The sequence below is a fragment of the Prinia subflava genome, chromosome 4 (assembly GCF_021018805.1).
Source record: "Prinia subflava isolate CZ2003 ecotype Zambia chromosome 4, Cam_Psub_1.2, whole genome shotgun sequence".
NCBI lineage: Eukaryota > Metazoa > Chordata > Aves > Passeriformes > Cisticolidae > Prinia > Prinia subflava.
Genome location: NC_086250.1, coordinates 55,866,241 through 55,891,723, shown reverse-complemented (window position 1 = coordinate 55,891,723; position 25,483 = coordinate 55,866,241). Strand labels below are relative to the sequence as shown.

The window sequence follows — 25,483 nt, the reverse complement described above, 5'->3', positions numbered from 1 at the left end:
TTCATTTCAACTGATGATGTAGGTCTCACACTTTTATTACCAGGAAATGATCACACCAGAACTGAGCAGTGAATGTGCAAACTTACACCCTGTACTTACAGCTGTAACATTCCCAAGAAGCTGGCAAGCCAGAATGTGCTATTCCAGTTTTTCTCTGCACTAGAATATGAATTTCCACTCTGTTGTTATTATTACCATCATAGAAGAACCTGGTCTAAAACATGGTGAAGTTCACTCCAACATGCATGCATTCCTCTGACTACTGTATCTGGCTAGGCCCTAGAATTTGGAAATAAAGCAGCTCTGGAGCTCAGACTTCCTTTCCTAAAATCACGCAGGTCACACTGAATACTGGCAAATGAGAAATCATTTTAAACTTTAACTCAATCTCAAGAGCCACGGGATGACACTGATGTTCATCTCAAGAGAGTACGGGAACAGCAACTGACACTGCTGCAGCCTCCTCTCACACAGGTCTGGGAAGAATTCCTGGAAGAGTTCCCACCACACATCCAGAACAAAAATAAATGAGCCTTTCATGCCAGTTGCATCAGAAGATGCAGTGTGCTTTTTCAGGATACTTAACAAGCTTCTTTCAATCAGGAAAGGTTTCCAGCTGGTAATTCTCCTAAATGCATACAGTCACCTGTAAGCTGAAGGCAGCACATTTTTCTTCTCCGAGAAGCGATGAAACCATCTCTGAACAGAAAAGTCATAAAATAAGACTTGGAAGTCTGAGCAAAATCCAAACTAGAGCTTTCCCTGAAGATGTGATTTTAAAAAACATTCCAAAATAATTAAACTAATGCTTTTTTCACATAAGATGAGCTCTTCCCCCCTGCTCCCCCACGATGATGCTAGTGTGTGAAGTAACTGAGAATGTAGGAAGCCTTCTGAAGAATCATTTTGCAACTCTATACCTTTTTTTTTCCCACTGGCACTTCATATTTCACGGGTATCAACATTCTTATCATACAAGTACCATCATCTTCCAGCTTCTGTTGTGACTGCATTTCAGCTTCCCAAAGTCCAAGGAGAAAAAAAGCCCGTTTCTCTGCACCAAAATGGGTTGTGAATCATTACTAGTTTTACACATACAAAACCAGAATACATTTTGTGGAACCAGCCTGAAATAAAATCTGATGCAGTGTTTTTTTTAATAACTTTTAGCAGTGGTTCTACTGTCTCAACACTGCCCAATGGCTCCATTCCCTTTAAAGAAGAGCATGATTACACAGCAGATCCCTGAAGGCATTACATTTAATGCAAACAAGCAGATTTTAATTTTTCTAACTGATGTGGCTGTTGGGGTCATCAAGGCAGTGTACCCCAACAATGGTCCTTCCAGGGTACTGCCATCACTGTTCTCCCTAAAGCTGTGTCTGCTGCCAAGTCTGAGTAAACTACTTGCTTGATTATCTGTGGAATTTATCCAACTCATCCCTAATTACCTGGGTCCATCACAGGCAACTGGTCTCAGCTAACTGGAACACCTCCTGTGCAAAGGGCTCCGTAAGGACAATGCTGGGTGCCACAGGAGAACATTCAGCTTCTTGGCCCAATGCCTCTGGAACAGCTCAGTCATGGAGTAAGAAAATGGGCACTGCAGCAAAATCTCAGGGGCTAAATTCAGGACAAAATTTACAGTTGAGAAAGAAATTTTATTTCAAGCTTCTACGGGGGTATTACAAACAATAGAGAATAAAAACATTAAAAACTATTTAAAAAGTAATCGTCCCTTTAAAATAAAGATTCAAGCAGGTTTAACAATGAAGTATGCTATTCAATGAAGTTTTAAAAAAAAGATTTAAAAAGTATTGGTTTTGCTGTATTTGCTAATCCTTTATAAAAAAGCTGGGCATAAATACTTCGTGCACTCATATGCATTATTTGGTGTTTCATATTATATAACTTGGTACAGTATTTACGATATCACTGCAAAAGAGTTCAAACACAGTGCATTTATAAATAATGGAGCCATTATAAATCACATTGCAAACATACCTTGCCATTTTCATTGTTACAAATTCAGTATCTCAGTGAAGGTAGGAATAAAGTAGCTACAACAATCAATATCTTGACTTTATTTTTTTTTCTTTTTAATATAAAAATGCAGTTCTGGAAACCCACCCTCCTTCTTCCCCCTGCCCAAACATAATGCTTTACTTCTTAAAAATAAAAATAAAGTACTAATTCTATATACATCACATGTACCATACAAAAATGTATCCAAAGTTTCTATTGCTACCAAAGTGTTCTAAATTAAAAGTTACATAAATCCCCTCATTGGAAACAAAAGATTACAAGTTACCAAAAAACCAAATTACACACAAACCATCGAGTTATTTTATACAATTTCCAATACATTTTTCTCCCAAAGCAAGTTGTCTTCTCATGTGCCTGTATAAAAATGCATATCAATATATTTGTCAATTTTATTTTTCATTATAAAGCAAATTAATACATTTTCTACAATAAATAAAACACAGGGAGGCACGCATATCAACAAAATTAAACCAATGGAAGATAAATGGGATATGGTTTTGAAAGAAATAATGTGCTTGCAGGCTTTAAGCCAGGTTTGTTTAAAACAATAACAACCTTAAGTCATTTTGGGCAACAATGGAGTGTTTTTGGTGATTTGCAAGTGATGTACATAGTATAATCTTTATTGATGTCTTTCTCACAAAGTACCCTCCAAAATAATGCAACTTCCTTTCTTAAAATACATATTTGTAATTGTAAATTTACATCAATCTTAAATATGTGGTACTTTGTGCAAAGAGCAACAATTTACACAAACATTCAGAAGTCTTTTTCAGAAGCTACAGACCAAGGAAGAAATGATACAAGCAGCACCATACTGTATATGATTTAGGCAAACATATATTTGATGCCATTTTGATATTAGGCTTTAAGATCCACTAAACACCTTAAGCTGGAAGATGATGCTTAGGTAACTCAATCTCAGAAAGAAAGAAAAAAAAAAAAGTAAAAAGCATGGAAAAAACAAAAACCAATTCCCTCCCCAGCAAAATTATAAAAGGAATTAAGGAGCTACTTCTAAAATCAGAATAAGTTAAGTGTTGAATATACATTTATGTACAATTATGAACACTATGAACAAGACATTTTAACAGGTTTAGTGGAAAATCCTCCAATCTACAACACAATAAAATAATTAATCAATATGGCAATGGTGATTTAGAAGAATTGCTCAACTATTTCAAGTTTGCAGAACTCAGCCACTGAATCAACAATTAAGGGGTTGTATCTTCAATACATTCTTTTAGACAAAGAGGTTCATTAGTAGAGTTCAAGTCTCTGTGGTATTTTCATGCCTTGCTAGAGAATCTGTGTTAGTCAATATCACTGAAGTCACTGACTGGTTCTCCATGGACTCGGCTCAGGTGATTCATAGCACGATCAAAAGCAATTCTTACTGCTTTTCTTATGCTTGAGTTACGTCCTTCCATCATTTTTAACTTGTCTATGGTCTCATCTATCCCAAGGGGAACCATTTTGGATTTGGGAAGCCACTGCCTGTAAGAAAAGGGTAAAAAATAAATCTGTTAAATATAGAATAAAATCAAGAAGTCTGTCCAGAAATGTCAGGGCTACTATGCCACATTTCTTGTATCGCAGATTGGTGTTACCATCTTAAACAAAATAATAAAACACCTTTTAAGGTAGTGCTTACTTGCCTTAAATATTTAAAGAACATGAAACATTAAGAAAATCTCTTCCATGAAACAGAGAATACATTCCAATTCAGTGATATGTACTTAGTAATTAAGTATCAACAGAAGAAACCTAGCCTGAAATACTGATGTTAAAGAATAGGCAGCAGCAACTAACAATGGACATGGCCCAAGGTTCACCTGACACAGTATTGTTTCTCTTCATTCTCTCCCTTCCATTATTACAAGGAGTTTTCAGATCATGGATTTTTACATTTCAGGCACCTCGATTTGTTCTTTATGGGGAAAGCTAAACTGGCAAGGAAGTTCTGCTTTAGCATGCTTTTACCCTGCAGTATGAAATCCCACTAGCTCTGTATTTAGGGTACTTTTAAAAATATCTTCAAACTCTGGGCACAGAGGAGTGATAATGGAAAAAGCTCTACATCCTGTTCCTCTAGTTAAAGCATTCTAAATATTTACTTTAAAAGTAGCTGTTAAATTTATGTCGTTTTCATAAATATTGATTGTAATCCTGTTTTCTGAAGTTACAGACATTAAAGAAAACAAAAATTAGGTAAATTAATGAATATCTTTAAGATATGTTACTGTAGCCTGCAGTCCCAATCTTGCAAAAGGCAGAAACCCTCCTTTTGTTTAAAAGCATTAGTTTGGGAGACCATCTGAAGCAAAATCAACAGAAAATCAGACAGTCAAATCTGCAAAAATTTTCTTTTAAGTAAGTAGAATTGGCTATAGAAATTTTTTCATTCTCTTAAAGGACTCTAAACTAGAGCCCTATTGTACTGAGCACACACACTGAAATAAATATGAAGAGTCAGTACAAGGACACAGATAGTATGATAACAGCATGAAAAGCAGCAGTCTAACCATTATCAGTTTTAATACAGATCAGAGGAAGTTTTAAGAAGGTATTTTTAAAAGAAAGCTTTGCAAGTCCTCCCGATGTAAGTGGAGAAGAAGAAGAAACAAATACAAAAATCCACAGGGGATAGACACTGGTAGCACAGACTGAAGGTGACACACACCTGCAAATGAATGAAAATCACAACCAGCAGTTCAAGACTGAGAGACACAACAGAAATAGAATTATGAGTGCCAAAATAATCACAATAAAATAATCATTACCAAAACAAGTTGGTGGGGTCAGGGTGGAGGGAAGGAAAAGGGCTAGAAGAAGTACTGAGTCTTTTCCAGTCCATCTATTCAGAGTACCCATTAGAGACAACTTTGAACAATATTTACAACCAAAAGAACACCAAAAAACCTAGTGTGTCTTCCCCTGCATCCCCAGAAAAACCCCACCAGCCCTGAACTGAAGACCACGGGGGAGGCAATGAGAATGTTTTGTTGAGTGAATTATCCCCTTTCAGGCTCTACACAGCATACTGCTGATGCCAAAATAAATGGAAATAGAGAAGGTTTAATGAAAAAAATTAGAAAAGGCTAAGAACTTCAAATGAAAATCCTAATAAAGCATTTAACTGAAGTGAGGTTAAAAAGTCAATGAAAACACACTTGAGCAGACTTGGGGGGAGAAGTGTTGTAATTCAGACAGCAATGATGAAGGATGGTACTCATAAATGCTAAACTACTACTTTTAAAAAACCTATGAAGCAATGAAGCAATTTCATCAGGTCAATAAATGAAAGTAGCTTGTAAATAAGAAAGACTATTTAATGACTTATCATATTTTTCTCCAAATTGACAATTAAAAGGTTATCTTTCACTGATGATATATACCTTGGCCCACAAATAGACTCTAATATGACATTTTAACCTTACAGTTTACACTTCCATAGGAATTATATCCATGGAAAAATGTTTCAATTTTTTCTAGACCAAAGGTATAGGTTCTTAAAATTTTAAGTCACTGCATCAAACAATACATTTCAATAACATACCAACTTCTTTTATTGTCAAAAAATAGTACTAAGAATAGTTTCTCATCTGATTTGGTCTGCATTTGTTCTCCAATTTTCAGTACATCTAGAGGTGGCACTGGTATAGTGACACCGTTGTGATGGCCAGCAACACGAGGCATCTTAGGGTCAATAATCTGGAAGAGAGAAAAAAGGACAGTTCCTCATATTTAAAATGATGTAATTTATTTTAAGAAGGTATTACAAATTAAGTTAACAAGAAATAAATAATAAACTAAACAGCCACTGGATATAAACTGACTTTGTGTTACACACAACTTTTTGACATAAACTAAACAGACACATTAGAGATCCAGTGGCAAACTTGACTGAAATCACCATAAAAACATTTTTCACCCACATCAGTTCTTCTTAGAAGTCCCATTTGAATTCCACTTAGTACAACTTTGAGACTGACAAACAGGTTTTAGAATAAAAATGTCAAACCAGGATTTCTAATAGATGTAACTAGCTTCAAATTTTGGGGTTTGAAATTCATATACCTTTAAGAACCAACCTATGTTAAGGTACAAGTATTTCTGTAAAATACATGCTACATACTCAAACTCAGAAGCAAAAAATTAAAAAACAAAACCAAAAAAAAGCTGTAACTTTCAAACATCTTGCATATCCAATTTAATGACTTAGTCTTCAGCAAAACAGGAGTTACAGTCACAAATTCTTTCTAAACAAAACTTGAGGGAGAAAAGGAATATGCTGCTAACGTTAAACTAACCATCCTGATGGAAAATCTCCTTTGCAGGCAGCTCACAGCATGATGAAGTGCTTAGTTTCCACCCAAAGAAAGGTTGTTACTCCATGCCTGTGCCACTCATCTCCTACTCTACGAACTCCTGTTGTTTTTCCACCATCCACACTGGCACCAATCTTAATCCACAGTAAACTCACTTCGGGAAATAAATGAATAGAAAGCTAATACTGTGGGGAGCTTGTAGAAATCAGAAGAATTTTCTTCTCTTGACAGAGGTTTAACTCCTTAATCACCTTATCCTACTCTCAGAAAAACCAATGCTGACATAAATGAGAAGGCAGAAAAGGAACCCTTTTGATCTTTATCAGTTTAAATCTAGCACTAACACATTTCAAGAGACAGTCATCAAATCACCAAATTTTCAGCATCTGATCCAAGTCTTTGAGTCACCCACTGTGGGTACCTAAACTCAGGTGCTCCGAATGTCACCTCCAGAGGTTTTAACCTCTATGATTACAGTTCACGTTGCACACATATTAAAAGTCATGATTGTCCAGACTCATATATAAATCAAGCCACTGTTCATATAACCCCAAAGACCCAACGCCGAACACCTCACCAATATTTTCTCTGCAAGCTTTGATGTAAGTAGAACTGTGTCTGTTTCTCCTTTATTAATACACACTTATATATATATATATATATATATCTATCTCCTGTATTAACAACAGCTTAAAGTTTCCAATACATCATTCACAATTGGCTGCAATTTATTCCAGCTACTGACTTTTTTGTTTCTTTAATGAGCTGGAGAATCAAGAGTATTTTTATCCTCATTTTGCAGCAGAAACAATATATAATGTAGAAACAAAGACTATTGAGACAAGTATGCTGTTTTTAGCAGTGATAGAGACAATTTTCTTCACAGTATGTGGTATGGGGCTATGTTTTGGATTTGAGCTGAAAACTGCATTGACAATACAAAGATGCTTTTGTTAATGCTGAGCAATGCTTACACAGGGGATGTGTAAGGAAAATGCCTTTTCCCCTTCTCACACTGCCCCACAAGTGAGGAGATGGGGGGTGCACCAGGAGTTGGGAGGGGACACAGCTGACCTTAGGGATATTCCATCCCATATGGTGTCATGCTCAGTATACAGAGCTGGGGGAAGAAGGAGGAAGGTAGGGACACTCAGTGTGATGGCGTTTGTCTTCCCAAGCCACGTGTGATGGAGCCCTGTGTTCCTGGGGATCACTGAACACCTGCTGCCCACAGGAAGTGCTGAATGAATTTGCTTTGCTTGTGTGCACAGATTTGCCTTCCCTATTAAACTGTCTTTACCTCAGCCATGAGTTTTGTCACTTGCACTCTTCCAAGGGGAGCACGCGAGCGGCTGCAGGAGGCTCAGCTGCTGTCTGGGTTAAGCCACAACACAGGAGTACTGCACATCTCAGGCAGGCAGGGTAGTAGAGATTATTGACTTAAAATCTGATATTGCAGTACTTTACAAACTCAGTGCATGGTAAAGAGGGCAGGAAGCCACCTTTATTCAGCCTGAATGGGAATTATCCAATTACCTTAAGTTTGCACATGGTGTTTTCAGAGCAGAAACACTCACTACTGTACTTCTGGGAAGCTGGGCACTTACCAGAGCTGGGTAAGAGGGGTATCCACTGCATTTGGCCCATACTACTTTTAGAGGCTCAAGAACAGATGTTGCAGCATCAGTTGAAATCCACATACTGCTATGCCCAACTTCTAAGAACAAAGAAACATAAAATTAAAATGTTCCAGAATGAAACCTCAGAGAAATCTGCAGTTCTTGGTTTCCTATTCAATAGCTCATGATCCTTAGAATCCAAATACTAATACTAACTTTCACACACACACCAATAAGAACAAGGTAGTGTTTGTAACAGCTCTTTACATATAAAGAACAAGGGTTTAGACACTTCTAGAAATAGCATATCTTAAAACATCTTAGTTCTTAGAAAGTGTTTTCCAAATTCCAGTAATTTCTTCCTTCTGAAAAAGCTCCAAAGAAAACATACAATTATGGTACTTCAAATAACAGGTTTTTTACAATTGTGATGACAATCCTGTCACAGAGGTGATGATTTTCACGATGGAAGTTGTATGGTATGTGTTTCCAAGTGTTGGATACCTGGATACCCACAGAGATTAGCACCTGGTAACTTAACAATACTTCTCTGGTACACTTTTCTATTCTTATGCCTAAATTCTAACCTGCATTTTGATTTCTACTTATTTTTAACAAGTTTTCTTGGTCTCTCTGCCCTGCCTTTCCTGCAGTCAAGTTCAAAAACATCAACAGGCTTCTAGGTGGCAGCACTAGTGTTTTATTTCTCCTCAAAAAACAGGGTAACAAACAACTGAGTTTATGTTACTGTGCAGTTGTACCAGGATCCTCAATTTTCTTCTCCATTGCTCAGCAATGGATTGAAGCCTGAGACAGGTTTAAGCCTGTCAGTCAACCAAAACCACAACTGGTACCTTAGATAAAGTCCAGAGACTGATCAGAAGAGAGTGAGTTACATCCTCAAGATGAAGTGGGGGTGGTGATCAAAGGGAAAAAGTTATCCAAGTTCGTAAGTGCTGTAAAGGTCAGGCAGCACTTGTTGTATGGGGAAACTTGGTACCAAGATCCAGTTCAGGGGCTGCATCTGCACCTTCTCTCAGCAGTCAGGCATTACTTACTGCTGAGAGAAAGTGCATTTCAAATGGGCACTGCTTATTTATAATGAAAGGTGGCATGCAGATACATGTTCTATCTCAACATTATAAAAACATACCAGGGGAAAAAAGTGATTTAAGACCTTTTAAAACTAGAAATAGCAAGAAAAAAGTGTTGAAAGTGATCACATAAAAAAATTAGTTCAATCATTCTGTATAGTAAGTTCTATTTCTTTGCTCTGTTAGTAATAGTTTGTAAAGTATTCACATTTAAGTAAGAAAGAGCCACGAGGGTTTCAATTAATTCGTCCTTCATTTCCAGACTGTTTCAAAAAATATGTATGTAGAACTGTATCTGGTACATAAAAACAGTCTCAAGTCCTCTTCTTCAGAATAGCTAACAAGAAAGAAATCTATACTATTCTCAGCTGCAAATAAAATGGTATTTTAATGCTGAATAGAAAATCATACACAAGCTGACAGGATGCATGCAGCCAGACTCAGAGACTTCTCAGGTGTATATACAAGTAAGAGTCTCAGAATTCTTCCTAGTCAGAATTTATTCCATATGGTAGTAAAGGGTTATTAATCTAGCACACGTGATACTAATTTTCTTTTACAACATCTGTAAAAGAAAACTCATCTTTGCTTTTTATTTCAAAACCTCTTATTTTCTCAAGCAAGGAGAGAAAATTTAACAAAGTCAGAGTAAGATGTTCTTTTAAAAGTCTTTAAAGAGTCAAAAGCAGAATTCAGTAGCTTCTGGAAGGATATCAGTAACACTTTCAGAAGGCTTAACATATTTAAGCAGTAAAAATAAGAATGTTAGAATCTGTCAAATAAACAGACAAAATTATACAATACTATTAAGAATTCAATTATTTATAGTTACCAGCTGCAATTCTTGCTGCTTTGGCATAGTTCCCATTTTCAATGCATGATATCAGTTCACTTCGATCCTCCAGTGTGTGTCTCCGTATCAGGGCAGGTTTACCTTTACCACACTTCGGCAGACTGAAACTACAAAAGTATTAATATTAAAACCATTACCTGATAATTAACATTGCTCACTGTAAATCAAAATTTTGTACAAGAATTTAAATTTCATCAGTACGGAGTAAAATCAATGGAGCAAGCTCTAAAAACATTTTGAGCAAAACAACATAAAAGCCAAAGCCCTGATTATTTTAATAGACAGAATTGGCTGGTTATCAGCAAAAGACACTGCTCCTACAGTTCTACTACTAGAACTAGTTCTACTAGAAAACACAATTATTCTGTCTTTAATTTTTCACTACAAATTCCAGTCTTTCAATTGTGAAATGTCTCTGCTTAAAATGGGAAATCTGTTCTCTCAAACACATTAAGTTTTCTTCAAGAAATCACAAAATTTGACCAATTATACTGACAAACTGATCTAGAATGTCACATTTAAAATAGATGCAATATTAAATTATCTTTGTTTCTGAATGCCTGTTTGACAAGGCTGCATTAACACTATTCCCTTAACCTGAACACATGATTAAAGTCCTCTTTCTGTCTAACAGATTTACCCTATACTTCCCTGTATGTCCCATCCTCTTAGCTCAGGACTGGAGACAGCTACCTTTCACCCAGAGATTAGTATTCTTTCAGAAGATACACCACTGGTGTACTCCACTGGTGATGGAGACCCCAATGGTGCCAGAGGTGTCTGTTGTGACAGTCCTGCTTTTAACAAAGACTCCATGGAGAGAAAGTCAGTAAATAGTTGGTACAGAGTTACTATCCTCACTGTAGTACCTAGCCAGCAATCCAAAGACTGACAACCTACAGTTCCAAAGCTACTGAACTACCCTTTTCTGTGTACAAGACTCTGCTTTTTAAGTTGCTTCTCTCTTGCCCTCACAAAAATAAACACACACATTTTTAGTGTTCCAGATTAGGAAGGTAATTAAGCCAAGATACTATATGCAAAAACATATCTGTACCTTTACAGAGCAAGGGAAGCACAGTCAGTTTAAAAATGTAACTGCCTGGATATGCAACAACCTGAATTCAGCAGAAGAATCCCAGCAATCCTGAAAGGTATCTCAGATCTGACATAACTGAGAAAATCGAAATGCACTCTTTCTTTCCATAATTTATGCAATCCTCCAATGTGGGTCTCAAGTGCTACAGAAAACTGATATATCCAGTCTCAAATCTGTATTTCATATATTCATATTTACAGTTTTACCTTGAGTTACACAAGAGACTGTTACTAGATGAAATACTAGATTCTGATGCACAGCGGCGACGAGGTTCAACTTTTCTTCCTGGAGTATCATCCAATGTTCTCTCTTTACTTTCATCTCCAAAACCATTTGATAGACCTGCAGCATAACACAAAAGATAAACTGCATCAAACCGGAAACCACACCATTTTCACTAACAACTTTTTGTATACACACAATGTATCATTATTGTTCTGTTCTTCAAGTATTTTGGTGTGATGAAAAAGAATGTGAATATTAACAAAATACGTAATTTCAAGGAAGTATTATAAATAGAAAGTTCCTGTTGTCCAGATTTTAAAGACAGGATGAACATTTATGTAAGGTACAAAAAAAAAAAGCGAGCTGAGATTGTAATACAGGAAGTACTAAATGGAGTATCAAATCAGTCTTTGCAGTAATGTTTCCAGCTATTAAAACAATCATGCTGCAAACGCTAAGTAGAAAAAACCCAAGAAAATAAAATGTTACAAATCAGGCAGATTACCAAGTCAACAAAAGGCCTATTTGAATGCAATGCTAAAATCATTAAAATAATTTTCAAACACTAGAAGTAGAGACTGGTATGGATTTCTTTGTGACACTATCTAATTCTTCCTGGTAGTCTTTCAGTTTTAGTAAATTCAGACCGACTGACACAATGAAGACTGTCACCAATAATCAATAATATACATGGTACTGTTTTTAATTAGCCTTCCCCTAACACAAGTTTATATACACTGAAGGATATTACATTTTAATTCCATAATTGTAATGAAAACATTAAAAAGGCTTTTATATTACAATCTACTTATTTGATAGGCTGTTGCTAATCCTGCTCTGGGTTTGCTATACAAAAAGTGTAGTCCTTATTAAGGCATTTATATACTGGATTAAAGAGGCAAATGAAAAGTTTTAAGAAAGCGCTCTGAACTTTCCCGGGTGTGTGGAGGTGTGGACATTAGGACTAACAAGGAAAGAATCCAACAGAGATTCTAGAATACAAACAGAAATGCACTCACTAAAGGCAATGGTACCAGCCTGCACTCAGCTACTGCACACTGTAGGCTACAAAGAGAACAAACTTTTAAAACAAATTCAATTCTGAGCATGGCGCTCACAGCACAAGAACGAGCTGCCCATCCCAGCCATCCTTACCACTACCAGAGACTTGAAGGCTATTCTTGTAATTGTACATTCAGACACAGTCAGACTAGGTGATGTAACTTCACATGCCCCTCCACAGAGCACTGTACTATAAAACAATTATGGCAGAACTTCCTTTATTAATTCTTCCAGTCTGTTTGCTACAAAGACCTCTGCAAAGAAGGCTGATAACTATAGGAACTTGAGCTTAGCAAGCTACTTCATAAAAAAATTTTTACTTTGTACAGCAATTTTCCAAGCATTTCCATACAGTGACTTATGGGGCTTTCCCCTCCACCCCAGCAGATCTTCCATTTGGATTATCAACACAATTCTAGATTTTTAAGAGAAAAAGGAGTATGTTTACTCAAGGTTCTGTAATATTTACGTATAAGAATTCTCCTTCATTGTCATTTAGTTTATACTGTAAATATTCATTCAAGAGTCTTTGTTTTGTAACTCCTAATTTGCCTTTGACTTCCTACAGAAGAAAAATGATAAAGGTATCATTGTCCTGAGTGTCCAACGCCAAACTATTAATCAGTAGTATTCTGTTCTATTGTAATCTTGTTCTCACTCTCAGCAAGCTGATAAAAATATCTGCAGATTAAGGAGAAGTTGGGTCCTAGACTGTGTTGAAACAGTGTATGCTTTATGAGAAAGTATATAGGGGGATTTAAGTTATCACAGTACATTTCGCATGGCATTTGAAAAGAAAAGCCAAAAACCCCACATTCTGCAAAGGACATCTCTTACATCTCTGCAAAAACTACTTTTTTATTCTTCAATATCCTGTCAGACTTTTCTTTCAAGTGACGTGTATAAACTGTTTTATTTTCATCCTGCCACAAGCTGGAGACACATTACTCAAGTTATCACTCAGGCATCTAGCTAAAGTGAAGCAGCTATCAGCAGAAACAAGTCAGATCACAGACTGAATTTTAAATAGGAAGACAGATCAAGTAATGATTGCTGCTAGAACAAGGACACAATTCAGGTTCCCAATGGACTGTGAAAGTGGAAAGAAGTACCTGTATTATAACAGCGTGTGCAAAACATATAACCATATATAAGCTAAATGTGACTTGGATGCTTATCTCTGTATACACTGGTTATGTATGTACATGCACACCCAGGGCAAAAGGGCTTTATTTTTATTATTTCAATCAGTTTATGACTGTGCTGTCACCAAAATGGACATTCTGGCACTCAGTTTCTGGCAATGGTATCTTCTCGTTGTCAACAAGTCAGTATCAAGAAATATGTGGTCATGGTAAGGAGCCAGTTTTCAGCAATCCACTGGGCAAAGCTACCATGTGATTGCCTGATTGCTGAAGTTAAAAAACAAGGGATACGACAGAAACATGCAACTTTAGCAATGCAGACAGCTCTCTGAGGTGGCAGTCCAGCCTTACTCTAGTTTAATTATAAGCTGTGAGTTTTATCACTCATTTAATTCACTTCAGATTACAGTAAAAAAAAGTTTTACCCATCTGTAGAATGGTTACTAACAGTGGTGTCATGGTTTCTGCTGGGATAGAGCAAATTTTGCTCTGAGTAGCTAGTACAGTGATTTATTTTGATTTAGTGTAAGAATAATGTGGGTAACACACTGATGTTTGAGTTGATGTGTAGTGCTGCCAGCAATTCAAGGACTTTTCAGTGTCTCATGCTCTGCCAGTGAGCAGGGGCCAAGAAGCTGGGAAGGTGAATGGCCAGGGCAGCTGATCCAAGCTGGCCAAAAGGATATTCCACACCATGGAGTGCCATGCCCCTAGATAAACTGATGGGAGTTGGCTGGAAGGGCTGAACACTGCTGGGGGACAGGCCTGGGCATTGGTTAGTGGGTGCTATGCAACAGTACTGTGCATTACTTGCTTCTCTTGGCTTTTATTCCTTTTTCCTATTATTATTATAACTATTATATTTTACTTTGTTTCAATTATTAAACTGTTCTTATCTCAACCCAGAGGTTTTACCTTTTTCTGATTCTCACCCCACTGTGGGGAGGGAGGAGTGGGGAAATGACAGAGTGTCTGGGTGGTTAAACTACAGTAAGTGGGGAAAAAAAAACCCAAAACATTTTTGACAAAAAAGGAATACTAAAGTGCAAAAGAATTTAGAGTTTTATAGACATATTTCTCTCTCGCTTGTGGAAGTATGAAAAACAAAGAACATGCAAGCTGTCAGTAGGAGTAATTTTCCTGAGCATCAAGCCCCAAATGACAGGAGCTTACACAATCCATGAGACTCCAGTTTATACACATTATAATTCATGTTTCAGAAGTTGTAAGAAATAGGCATTATTTCAAGCAAGGAAAACCTCAAGACTTATTTTAAAGAAAACACACTCATATCTAGTCATAGATGAAGCAGTTCACAAGTGACCTTGCAACTTGCCAGAAAAACCGAGGCAATAAAATCTAAGTGCTTTATGGTAGTAGCACTGATGTGAAAAAAAAATCAGATGTACTACACAATTTGGGTTCTGTTATATCATTACAAAACTATTTTCTACCATGAATCATGAAACACTCAATGTTCCTGTAGCTGCTAGAGTAAGTGAAATTAAAGATCTCCATTTGCTTTAAGGAACTTGCATTTTATTGAATCAGCAGATATAACTAAGAAGGCCGAATAAAGGAAATCCATGAGACGTAACCCATTCTGCTTGCAACTTTCCAAAAGCTCATGATTTTGTTAGACCAAATGAGCTTTCTCTACAGTCATGGAGTGAAATTTTATGTCATGTACTAAACTTCTTACACATATTGCCTCACCAACACCACTGAATGACAACCCTCCTCTTACCCCCAAAAGTCCTGATGATCCAACTAAAAACCTTTCATTAGTGGTTCATTTCCTTTATGTCTCCCCTGTGTTCTTGAGTTTCTTAAAAAAAGCAGTCCACTCTCAAGAGGCAGAACTTAACTTTTCCAATTAAAAAGGGAATTCTCAAACAATGAAGCCTGCTATAAGTCTTAAATGCAGGGTTACTGCCATTTCTAATCTTCAGCTGAACTTGAATGTACATGGAAAATTTACTGCCATGCCAATCATTAGCATAACACAACCATCCTGAAAGTAAAGAAGTGCTAGCTAAGAAGAAAAGTAAGGCAAAGATGATCAGCCTGATACTTTTCCACAGGTCTCTCACTGCACTGAAAACTGTATTTATTGGGCAAAGTTTAACTTTTTTCCCAACAATGACAGTTTGTTCTTAAGCTGCAATTAAAACTTTCACTGATTACCTTCATCAAACAAGTTAGAATCTTGGTGGCCATACTAAATTAATGGAAGCAGGAAAAGGTAACTTCCAAAAGAGAGCAGAAGTTTGGAAAATATGGTAGAGTAACAAAGCTCAGTGTAGTCCAAAGAGCAGCACAGCATGTCCACAAGTGCATAAAATGCTGCCTCAGAATACAGAATTGTACATTTCAGATTGTATTCACATCCTACAGTTCTGCTGAAACAAAAAGAAAGAAGCAGAACTTGTACATAATTATTCTAAAGCAATTAAAACTGTACTATATGTAGCTTGATGCAAAACTAAGCATATCCAAATGTAAGATGAAGTGCTTTCCTAAAACTAGACATGAAGGGTTGATATTCCACCACTAAAAAAACTGGAAGCATTCAAAAAATGACTGCACAGTGCACTAGCACTTCTATAACACTGTTTAGTCTCATTTTCAGTGTGACTTGTGCACTTACCCAAAACCAGTGACATTACTCTTTGTAAAAATAAAGTAGAGGAAAATGTGTATTTCATTAAAAAAAACCCCTTTTTTTTTCTCGGTAGGTTTCACTTCTCCAAGGAAGATGAGACTGTTTTTTCTAGGGAAGGGAAGAGGATGGAGATGTAGCATTCTTAACTAATCTGCTCTCACAGAACATGTTCTGAGAATAAGAATGCTGGGACTGGTAAAACTCTGCGACCAATCTGAGTCACATATACTACAACACGTACAACTTTGTAACTTACGGAAATGGGGCAATATATTGAATGAAGAGCATAGTTTCATATATGTCAAAGACTTCCTCCAAGAGTGTTCATTTCTATTTGTTTTTTGTTTTAAGGATGGCTGGTGTCTCCAACATGATCCAAATTAATTACTTCAAATGTAATTGTCTTTCTGCGTTCCAAAATGATCATTTAATTGAATTCCATTCCATGTTGAGGATAATAGAAAATAATTAGGATCCAAAGAGATAAATACCCAGCATGATATTAGTTAATATGAGAACCTGGAAGACAGTGAAAAAGCCATTAAGTCTCTCTGAAAGGAAACAGAGTTTTCAAATAAATAAGCCATCCTTATAGCAGTGTCCAGAGACAGTGAGAATGACACAAGTGTCCCACATATTCTATCACTAAAATCTAAGGTTTCTAAAGGGACAATATGAGTGAGTTTCAATTTGATTCAGGCCTCTTTCTTGAAAAAGAAAATACTGAAAGTCATTGAAAACACAGAATACAACCTCCATGTGCATTATATGCATCAAGAACACAATTTAGAAATGTATCTAAAATACTTTCAGTAAGAGTAAGAAAGGGGATGTCACTGATTTAGGGGGATTTATAAATTCAGAGAAGCACACACAGGATAACAGAATACTTGAAGGTAATAAATCATCAAAGGTTACTGTATTCTAAAAAATGCAAACCTTGGAAATGGGCAGACTGCAGAACCAAGAAGGTATCCACTAAGTTTTTTTCAAAAGTAAGAGACTAAGACCCTAAGAGTAACCCTTAAAAAGTTACTTCGAAAAGTACTTTCTAGAGTGGAGTAGGAGGAGTATTAAACACAATTCTTCTTTTCAGAATACACAGAGGAATATCAGAGCACATCAAGGCTTCCAGTACTTAAAACAGTCCCCAGTATGCAGACAAAATGGAAGCCAGTTACTCAATGACTACAAAGACTGGTATGAAGAGTCTCCTTGGAAATAAAGCTTTTAAAATTTGCTTAAAACTTGGTCATCGCTAAAGACAGCAAAGACAGCTCAATGAGCCCACGATGTTGTACCTACACACTAAACAGTGGCTCCTTTCAAGATCCTAACCAGAAAATGTTAACCTTTAACGGTTTAGGTGACACAGAACAAAGAAAGTTTAGTGGTTCAATGAATGGCCTGTTTGATGGGTGCCAAAAGAATGCCCAAGAATTAATCTTGTAACTACTAATTTTCTTCAAATCTGAGAATAAGAAGTGTCTCTGGCAAATCAGATAAGACTGATACAACAGCAAAATCTGATTTACACAACAGAAAGGAAAACTAATCAGCATTTAATAACTACAGCTGCCATAAGATAAGGATCATATGCTGCTCTGCCCTACAACAGGATCTCTGTACTGTAGGATGATTGTTCAAGGCATTTTAAAACATGCAAGTGGGAGGCAACCTTAGTGAAGGAGTTTGAAAACACTCCAGAAAACTCTGAAACAAAAAAACAGCATACAAGAAGAAACATTTCTCAAAAAAAAAAAAAAGATTTGCAACGTCTTCTAAGACAGCGTCAACAGCTCCAGTGGTACCGATTGATGAAGCAGTAGAGTAGAAAATGCCACGAAAAAATGCACATACAAAATCTGAAAATTTCAAAACTATCTTTACAAACTGAATGCCTGAATCAACTTTGGTTTATATAATTTATGACTCATAAAACAGATGATTGCAAAATACAAGCTTTAAGTGCTGGAATCACATACAGACCAATGGTATATCATTCAGGATCCAGCAGAAAGACATCTATAGAAAGTCAGTAATATTTAGGACCATTTACTTCTAACTATCTTGGTAAAAATTACTTAAGAGGATTTAAGATCAGAATCTTTTTTCCAAACATTTTTTGCTGATTTATGCCCAAACAGTTAAGATCCTTAAGAAAGAAAAAAAAATTTTAACATTTTCCATTTGAAGATTTTTTACTTTCTCACCTACAAAATCCTGATACAAATGAAAACATCTTTACAGATTTCTTAAAGACTTAAATCAATAAATATTATTTTAATTTGCAACTTCTATAATGAAAAAGCATGATAATTATTTATCAATCTACTGCACAAAAATCCTAGTGCCTAGCAATCTTTCAGAGCAGCCCAGCAGGACCTACACTTACAAAGAAAAGTTGCTCCATTTCCTAAACTGAGTTGTTCCTGAATGGAACTAACTTTTGGAAATTACTATCTAGAGGATTTTACAGAGAGCTTTCATCAACATAGTTTTGTCTTCATTGAAAGTAAGGGTTTCCCTGTAATTGTGAGAACACAACTTTTAGGTATGGTATCCAAAGTAAAAAAGATGGACAGAGAACTCCAGAGCTCTCCTTTGTAAGTAGATCCAGCAATCCCATTCTATTAAAAAGAAATTTATTTGCCTTCTACAGCTATTTAGGAAAATTGATTCATAATTTGTTCCTCTTTCTAGGACAGAGAACAGAAAATGAAACTGAAGTTGCTACTTGAAAGAGAAATCAAGGCAGAGATCTGCCACTCCTGAGATGACATACACAACGCCTCAGTAAGCTGCAAATTTTTGAATTACTTCAGTAATTAGTTCAGTAAGTTACACAGCTGCATTCCCAGTCCTAATTTTCAAGGTCTTTTTTACCTTGAGGGTACTTCATGCAGGGCACTTAATGTTATTTGGTATAAAAGATCCAGTGCTTTACAGCCTCCTTCTATGATAGCTTGCAGAGTACTTGAGGAAGCGCATGACCTGAATTCTTTGAGACTGAAACACCATACTAAAAAATTATTCCAGCCTAGCAAAAATTAACAGTGCTCACTATCCTAAGATTGTCTTCCTGGCTTCACTGACAGAAGCTGGAAAGAACAAATGAGATGTTTCACTGCTGATGCAGTCAACCTGACAAAGCTTGAAGCATCGTCAAGGGAAGATAATCAAGAGCTACGAAATATCAGCCCACTTGGCTATTTTTTTAGGCAAGTTTTCTGAACAAAAGAGTTAAAATAAGGCTGACTTGCACGTTCATATCTTTGAGTCTAATCAGATTAATCTATAGCTGTTTTTTTCCCCTCAGACCTAAAGTACTTTTATCTTCAACACAGAATTTTTTTAGAGAATTCAGGAGTTAGCCATGCTTATCAGCTGAAGGTTAGTTCTCAGCAACTCCTTTTGTCTCCATTTTTTTCCAATGTCATGCTGTTAGGAAGTAATTTCTGGGCATTACTACAGCTTTGCAGGGAAGGGAAAAAAGGAAAAGTCAAAAAAGAAAATAGAAAAAAAGGAAGGAGAAGAGAAAATGAAGTCAAAGTGGGAGCATTACCACATCAGCATAGCATGGCCTGTCAAAGTGACAACATGAGCAATGACTGCTCTTTTGGTAGCAACAAAACAAAGCAACTTTGCTTCAATTTTACCCCTTGATTATTACATGTTTCTTTGTATGAGGTATCTTCTCAATGTGTACACTTCCCCTGTGCACACCAAAGAAATTACATCTACAAGGAGAAACACAGTAGAGAGCTATTCAATTAAAACTATCCCCAAATATTGGGCTGCATGTATGACACAGTGAGAAGCTCATGCTACCATAATTGCTCTTTATGAAGGACATTCCTCTGTGCATGCAAATACAAAATCTATGAATCTCACTGAGTGGAAAAAGGGGAAAAGAGAAAAAAACCCCACAAATCCACACACAAACCCTCACTGAGAGACATAAATCTGGTGTCAGTCAAAGTGTAAACTGCCCCACTCTCTCCACTCACAGCAGAATGGGCCATAAGTGACTGGTACTTCTGCCTGCCAGGTTCAGTGCCTGATGCCTGATGTTGGAGTCAGTGGATTAACCTTTTCTATTGTCCACCTCTTAAATCAGACCCATGGGGCAGTACGTGGGGGCTGGACTAGATAACGTTTAAAGGCCCTTTCCAACCCAAACTAGTCTATGATGTTCCAGACAGGTCAGCTGACTTGATCCACTTTGATGCACTGTATGTCTGATAAGAGGGACTTCACCATATCTAAGCCTGTGAATTTGAAGGTAGGTCATCTATACTCAGACCAGCACCATGGCAAGAGTCTTCTTAAATAAGTGATGAACACACTTATAAAAATTATAGTGTGAATCTCCAAATTCACTAACTTTTAAAATATTTTCAGTAAATCCCACAGTTCTGTTTACCATCTGCAACACAGAGAAAAAACCAGTCTTAAATGTCATAGTTGAAGAACATAGGGGACTATGACATTTAATTTTTTAGAAAGCCAAACATGGGCCAAGAAATGAGCTAAGTAATAATAAAAAAGAGAATAATAATAATAATGATGATGATAATAATAATAAATGATGATTGATAATTAATAATTAACGATTAATAATTAATGATTAATAATAATGAAGCGGTACCAGAACACAGGAAAAGGTTCCACAATTCCTACAGCATCATGAAAACCAGAAGGGCTTCTAAAAGTATTTGTTTTGGTTATAATCATCTTAGAAAACTCAGTAATTTTATGTTGGGTGCTAATGATTAGTATCTTTAGAAAAACCCAAAATACATCACTTTCAAAGAAATTAACATGTTTAAGATCCCCCCAAAAAATTTCCAGTATACTAGTGTATTATGTTCCTTATGTATGCACACACCTCACAAGCCTTGAAAAAAGCACCAAGGTGCCATTTATCTAGGTGTTTATCAACCCCCACCATTCTCAACTGTGCTGCTCAAAATTCCCCCTATTTTAATGATATAAATCAAGAAACAGGAAAATGATTTTTCATAGTCAGAAGATAATACTATGATTTATATGAAATAAAACCAGAAGTAACATTTATTTTCTTAAAAGCCATTGCAAGTGTTGATTGGCATAAAATAGTTTCCTAATCCATCTTTCTCCCTTATGCACTTATTTTATTCTATGTCTATTACAAAAACTCTCCCCTATCTCTCAAAATGTTCCCAGAAATTAAGCTGGCAGAAATTTTCACAGGACTGGCAGAATTCTTGCCTAAAGTTTGAGTGGGCCAAAAAGAAATTTAAAAATGCAGTGGGTTTATTTTTTTTTCCCTCCTCCTAATTTATCCCCGTATTGTACTTTATTTTCTTAGCAAATGTTCCTACATTTACCAGTGGCCAATCAACCTACTTGAAAACCAATTAACCAAACTCATCCTGACAACTCAACAGTCAGACTCCTGTAGTCCTCATGTCTCTACACTGACAAATTTAACAATCCAGGGAATAATGCCTTCTAGGCCTTCACAATCGCCAATACTTTGTTTACAAATTCACCTTAAAATGTTTTGTGCTTCCAAACCTCCTGCAGTCAGACAGCTAAAGTTCTTGGACACCACTAAGTAATCAAATAATTATATTTCAAATCAAACTTCACATGAAACAATCACTATGCATTTACGTAAAACAAATCAGGACTGTGCATCTGTCAATAGATTTAGTCAAATTGTTGCACTTGATCATGAATATCAATTATATATAGATAGATAGCTATATATACACACACGTACTATCATTCCTGTCTATGCTAATCAGGAGAGAAATTACATCAATTTTTTTTTTCATTGAGGAACCTTTTAGTTTTTTTAATTCACTGTGAGGATGTAAGTTTCTTAGATATGCATGTTTTACTTTCACTTCCTCCATTTAGTGAATGTTAACTGAATGCTGTACCTATGAAGTCTGACTTTTAGCCAAATTGGCCTGTGTTCCAGAAAAGCAGATTCATTAGAAATCAAGTCCTCAAGAATTAAAAAAATAAACTGTGTTCCATTTCACTCCAGACACAATGTCTACCCTTATCATATCAAACTAAGTAATAGCGGTCCTCACAATAATAAATTCTATCAAATGCAAATGAAATTGATATATAGGTTACTTGCCATCCTTTTGTAGTAGTCCAGCAGAAACAAAATCAGCCCAACATTTACTAACAGATTTAATATGGAATCTTTGTTGTATACTGATAACTGTATGTGAAATATGTATTAAGAAATGATAAATTCCTCCACTCTGTGCTTTTTACTGTGTGCATATTCCACTTCAGTGATTCATATTCTAAATACTCATTTACATGTATTTTAGTACCTTGAGGAAAGCTGTGTAGCTGGAAGCACAAATATGAAGTAAATTATACACTTCACTGAAATTTTCCACTACTGCATTTGGACGAGAAATAATAGAAACACAACATACTGCACTATAATAGTCACTATCTGAAATCCTGAATCTATGGTAAGTTACAGTGGTTGTTTTAGCATAGTGTATTTTAAATACTTAGTTTCTAATTAAAATAGAGAATACAGTAACAGCAACTGTGAATTATCAACCTAAATTTTCAAAAGCTTAGAGATGATTAATAAGACCAAGTACACAGGCAAATTTCATCTGATCATAATCTTGCCTTTTACAATGTTAAAAGGTTTCTTAAAACAATAATTTGTTCCATCTGCTATCTTACTTATACACACCTGATACAGGTAGATTTTTAATGGTCAGTAAAATCTATCTTCTATCCATTAATCAGTTTCATTTTTCTCTGATGTAGTAACTGCACAAAATATTTCCCTGACAAAGAGAATTCAGCTTTGTAACAGAAGAGCAAGGTAAGTATACAATGGGTATTTTGAGAAGGTTATTGAACTTGTCACAGTTAAGACTTGACATGCCCAACCTTCAAGAATCATACATCAATCTCTGATCTCATCAAAATTTCCTAAGTAAACCAACAATCTTCTTCTGGAAATTGTTAGATATCACGTGAAGCAAACCCAAAATACATCAAGTATGTATAGGAAAATTGTTAAACACATCTCCACTATGCAGCTGTCAGTTTCTGCATAGCAACTACAAAGACTGATGTACTCTGTGAATGCCCTAGTGGAGCACTAGAAAATTTAAATTTAAGATTACACTACACTCCTGCTTCATGTATTTTAAAGAGTCACATATGAAAAGGCCAGAGTATTGAAATGAACTGCTTTAAGTCCTCTTTGAAGGTTACCTCACGTTGCTCAATAGTCCCCTATTTCTAAAAAAAGCTGGCATTTCAGTAATCTTGTGTATAAAAACCAACAGCATGTGGGACATCACACTCACAAGGGAGTGTGTCAGCAGATCCTATATGTCTTTCTTGAAAATAACTGGAAAAACATCAACCCCAAATGTAAGTCAAGAAAGCACAATAAAAGCAGTCTATAAGGATAATGGAACAATCGGGCAAGTGTGGTTTTACTCAACTAAATAAACTTTAGAGTCTTCCTCTGAATTTCGTCATGTAAGAATACAGGAGTGACAAGAAAGGGGGAAACACTGAAGAGATTGAAGAGTAAGGGACAGAAACAAGACATCCTTAAATAATGTTGAAAACCCTCATACTGGCTATGAATAGGTAACAATGAAAAAATATGAGACAGTGCAGCTCTCGACCAGTTAAAAATTTCAATGCTTTGCATATTAAGCAAGGTTCTTTTTAATGATTTGTTTTCTGTATTTGGTAAAATTAAGGATAGTTAATATTCACACCGTTCAAAGAAAACTGTGCAACAATTATTCTGTTTCAACTGCAGGGATTTCCCACAAAGCTGCTAACTCATGTCAGTTCAGACAAGAAGCCTGTTGCATGCCTTTTCCTATGATTGGATGGCTTTGGAAGGAAAAGCCCTGCTGGATTCTACTGAATAAAAACACTTTTACCTTCAGCATGAGATTAAATTTTGTATGTGAAAGCAAAATGTTTGGTTGCAAACAGAAAGACTAATCAAAGGAATAAGATCTGATAAACTGCCACACCTGTATGAACCATATATGCTTAAAACACAAGATACTATTAAAGAATAACTAGCACATTTTCAGGTGAATATTAATTGGCTAAACTGTTTCAATTCACTCTTCTTGAACAAGCACAAATTCTAACTATAAATGCCCCCTAAGTATTAGTTCTACACAAGTTTAATTCTCTTGGTATCTTCACAAGCTTCAGGAAGAGACTACATAATTTTGTTTTAAAATAACAACAGAAAACTTTTTAACTTCTGGTTTTTATTCCTGTAACCGGATTGTTAGTTTCGAAGATAATCAAAAGCATATTTGCTCTACATACACCTAAGTCCACAGAGAGAAAGAAAAATGGCTGAATTTAAATTCAGAAATCTGGTGGGTTTTGGTTTTGTCGCAGCCTTTTTTTTTCCCCTTTAAGAATTAAGTTAGTTTTCTTAGAAAATAAAAATCTTTTCTTCCTCTAAAGAAAAGATTCACAATGATTAACATAAAAATTTCAAGGAATTAGTACTAATTCCTGGTGTTATCTAGCTCAAAATGATTCACTGTGTGTGATAAAATGCCATCTATATACAGGTACATAATGAAATTATCTAGAAGATAAACTTGCAAATTAGGCTATCTGGAAACCAAAGCTTTTTATATTATTAATAAAGATAAACTCATTTCTGTTATCCCACTGCCTTCCCTTGGTATTTACTTCAGAACTTAAGTACCAGATCAAATCTGCATGCTCTTTCCAAGCTATTAGGAAAATGAATGGAAGTTGAGGCTTTCTAAACTGGCAAACCAAACAAAACCCCAAAAATATAAATGAAAGATAGTTGTCCTCATAAATCTTACGTAATGTTTTCTCCTGTTATGATTATTAGAATCATTAGTGTCCTCACCTGATCATTCAAAAAAAACCCCAGCCAACCAACCAATTTAAAAATCGCACCACCCCACACCCCAAAAAAATCCTGTTATTCAAAACAAAGAAAATCCCAACAAACACAAAACAAACAACCTAAAAATCAACAACTTCTCTTTCCCCCCATATAAAACCCCCTATGCCCCCCCGCTTTTGGAGCACATCTTCACACCTAATATTCAAATTAAACTCCTATCGCTTCCATTCCAAGAGATAAAACCCCCACATGCTGTTCTGATACCTGCATAAGGGTTCCCAACATGACAATGAAACAGACTATTTATTTCAAAGGTAATACAAAAGTCATAGCAATGACCGTGGATGACATTAGGAAATATCTGTAAGTAATTTCCTCATGCTGCTTTTCTTCCTCAAAGGTTTTATATGAATTT

At 35.9% G+C, this 25,483-nt stretch overlaps 1 protein-coding gene across 5 annotated transcripts in view; it reads right to left on the bottom strand.

Moving 5' to 3' along the window:
- Window positions 1-1,640: 1,640 nt before the first annotated feature.
- Window positions 1,641-25,483, bottom strand: part of BRD1 (bromodomain containing 1) — a 56,885-nt gene continuing 33,042 nt past the window's right edge. For 3 of the 5 annotated variants that reach the window (XM_063396822.1, XM_063396823.1, XM_063396824.1), the window contains 5 exons: window positions 11,249-11,384; window positions 9,923-10,050; window positions 7,985-8,094; window positions 5,606-5,760; window positions 1,641-3,543 (listed from right to left, as the gene is read on the bottom strand). In XM_063396822.1, the coding sequence (XP_063252892.1) occupies window positions 3,360-3,543; window positions 5,606-5,760; window positions 7,985-8,094; window positions 9,923-10,050; window positions 11,249-11,384 (713 nt within the window). In that variant the 3' untranslated portion in view covers window positions 1,641-3,359. Of the gene's footprint in view, window positions 3,544-5,605; window positions 5,761-7,984; window positions 8,095-9,922; window positions 10,051-11,248; window positions 11,385-16,450; window positions 16,659-25,483 lie in introns of those variants that run through there. The other 2 variants (XM_063396821.1, XM_063396825.1) reach the window with 2 other exon arrangements.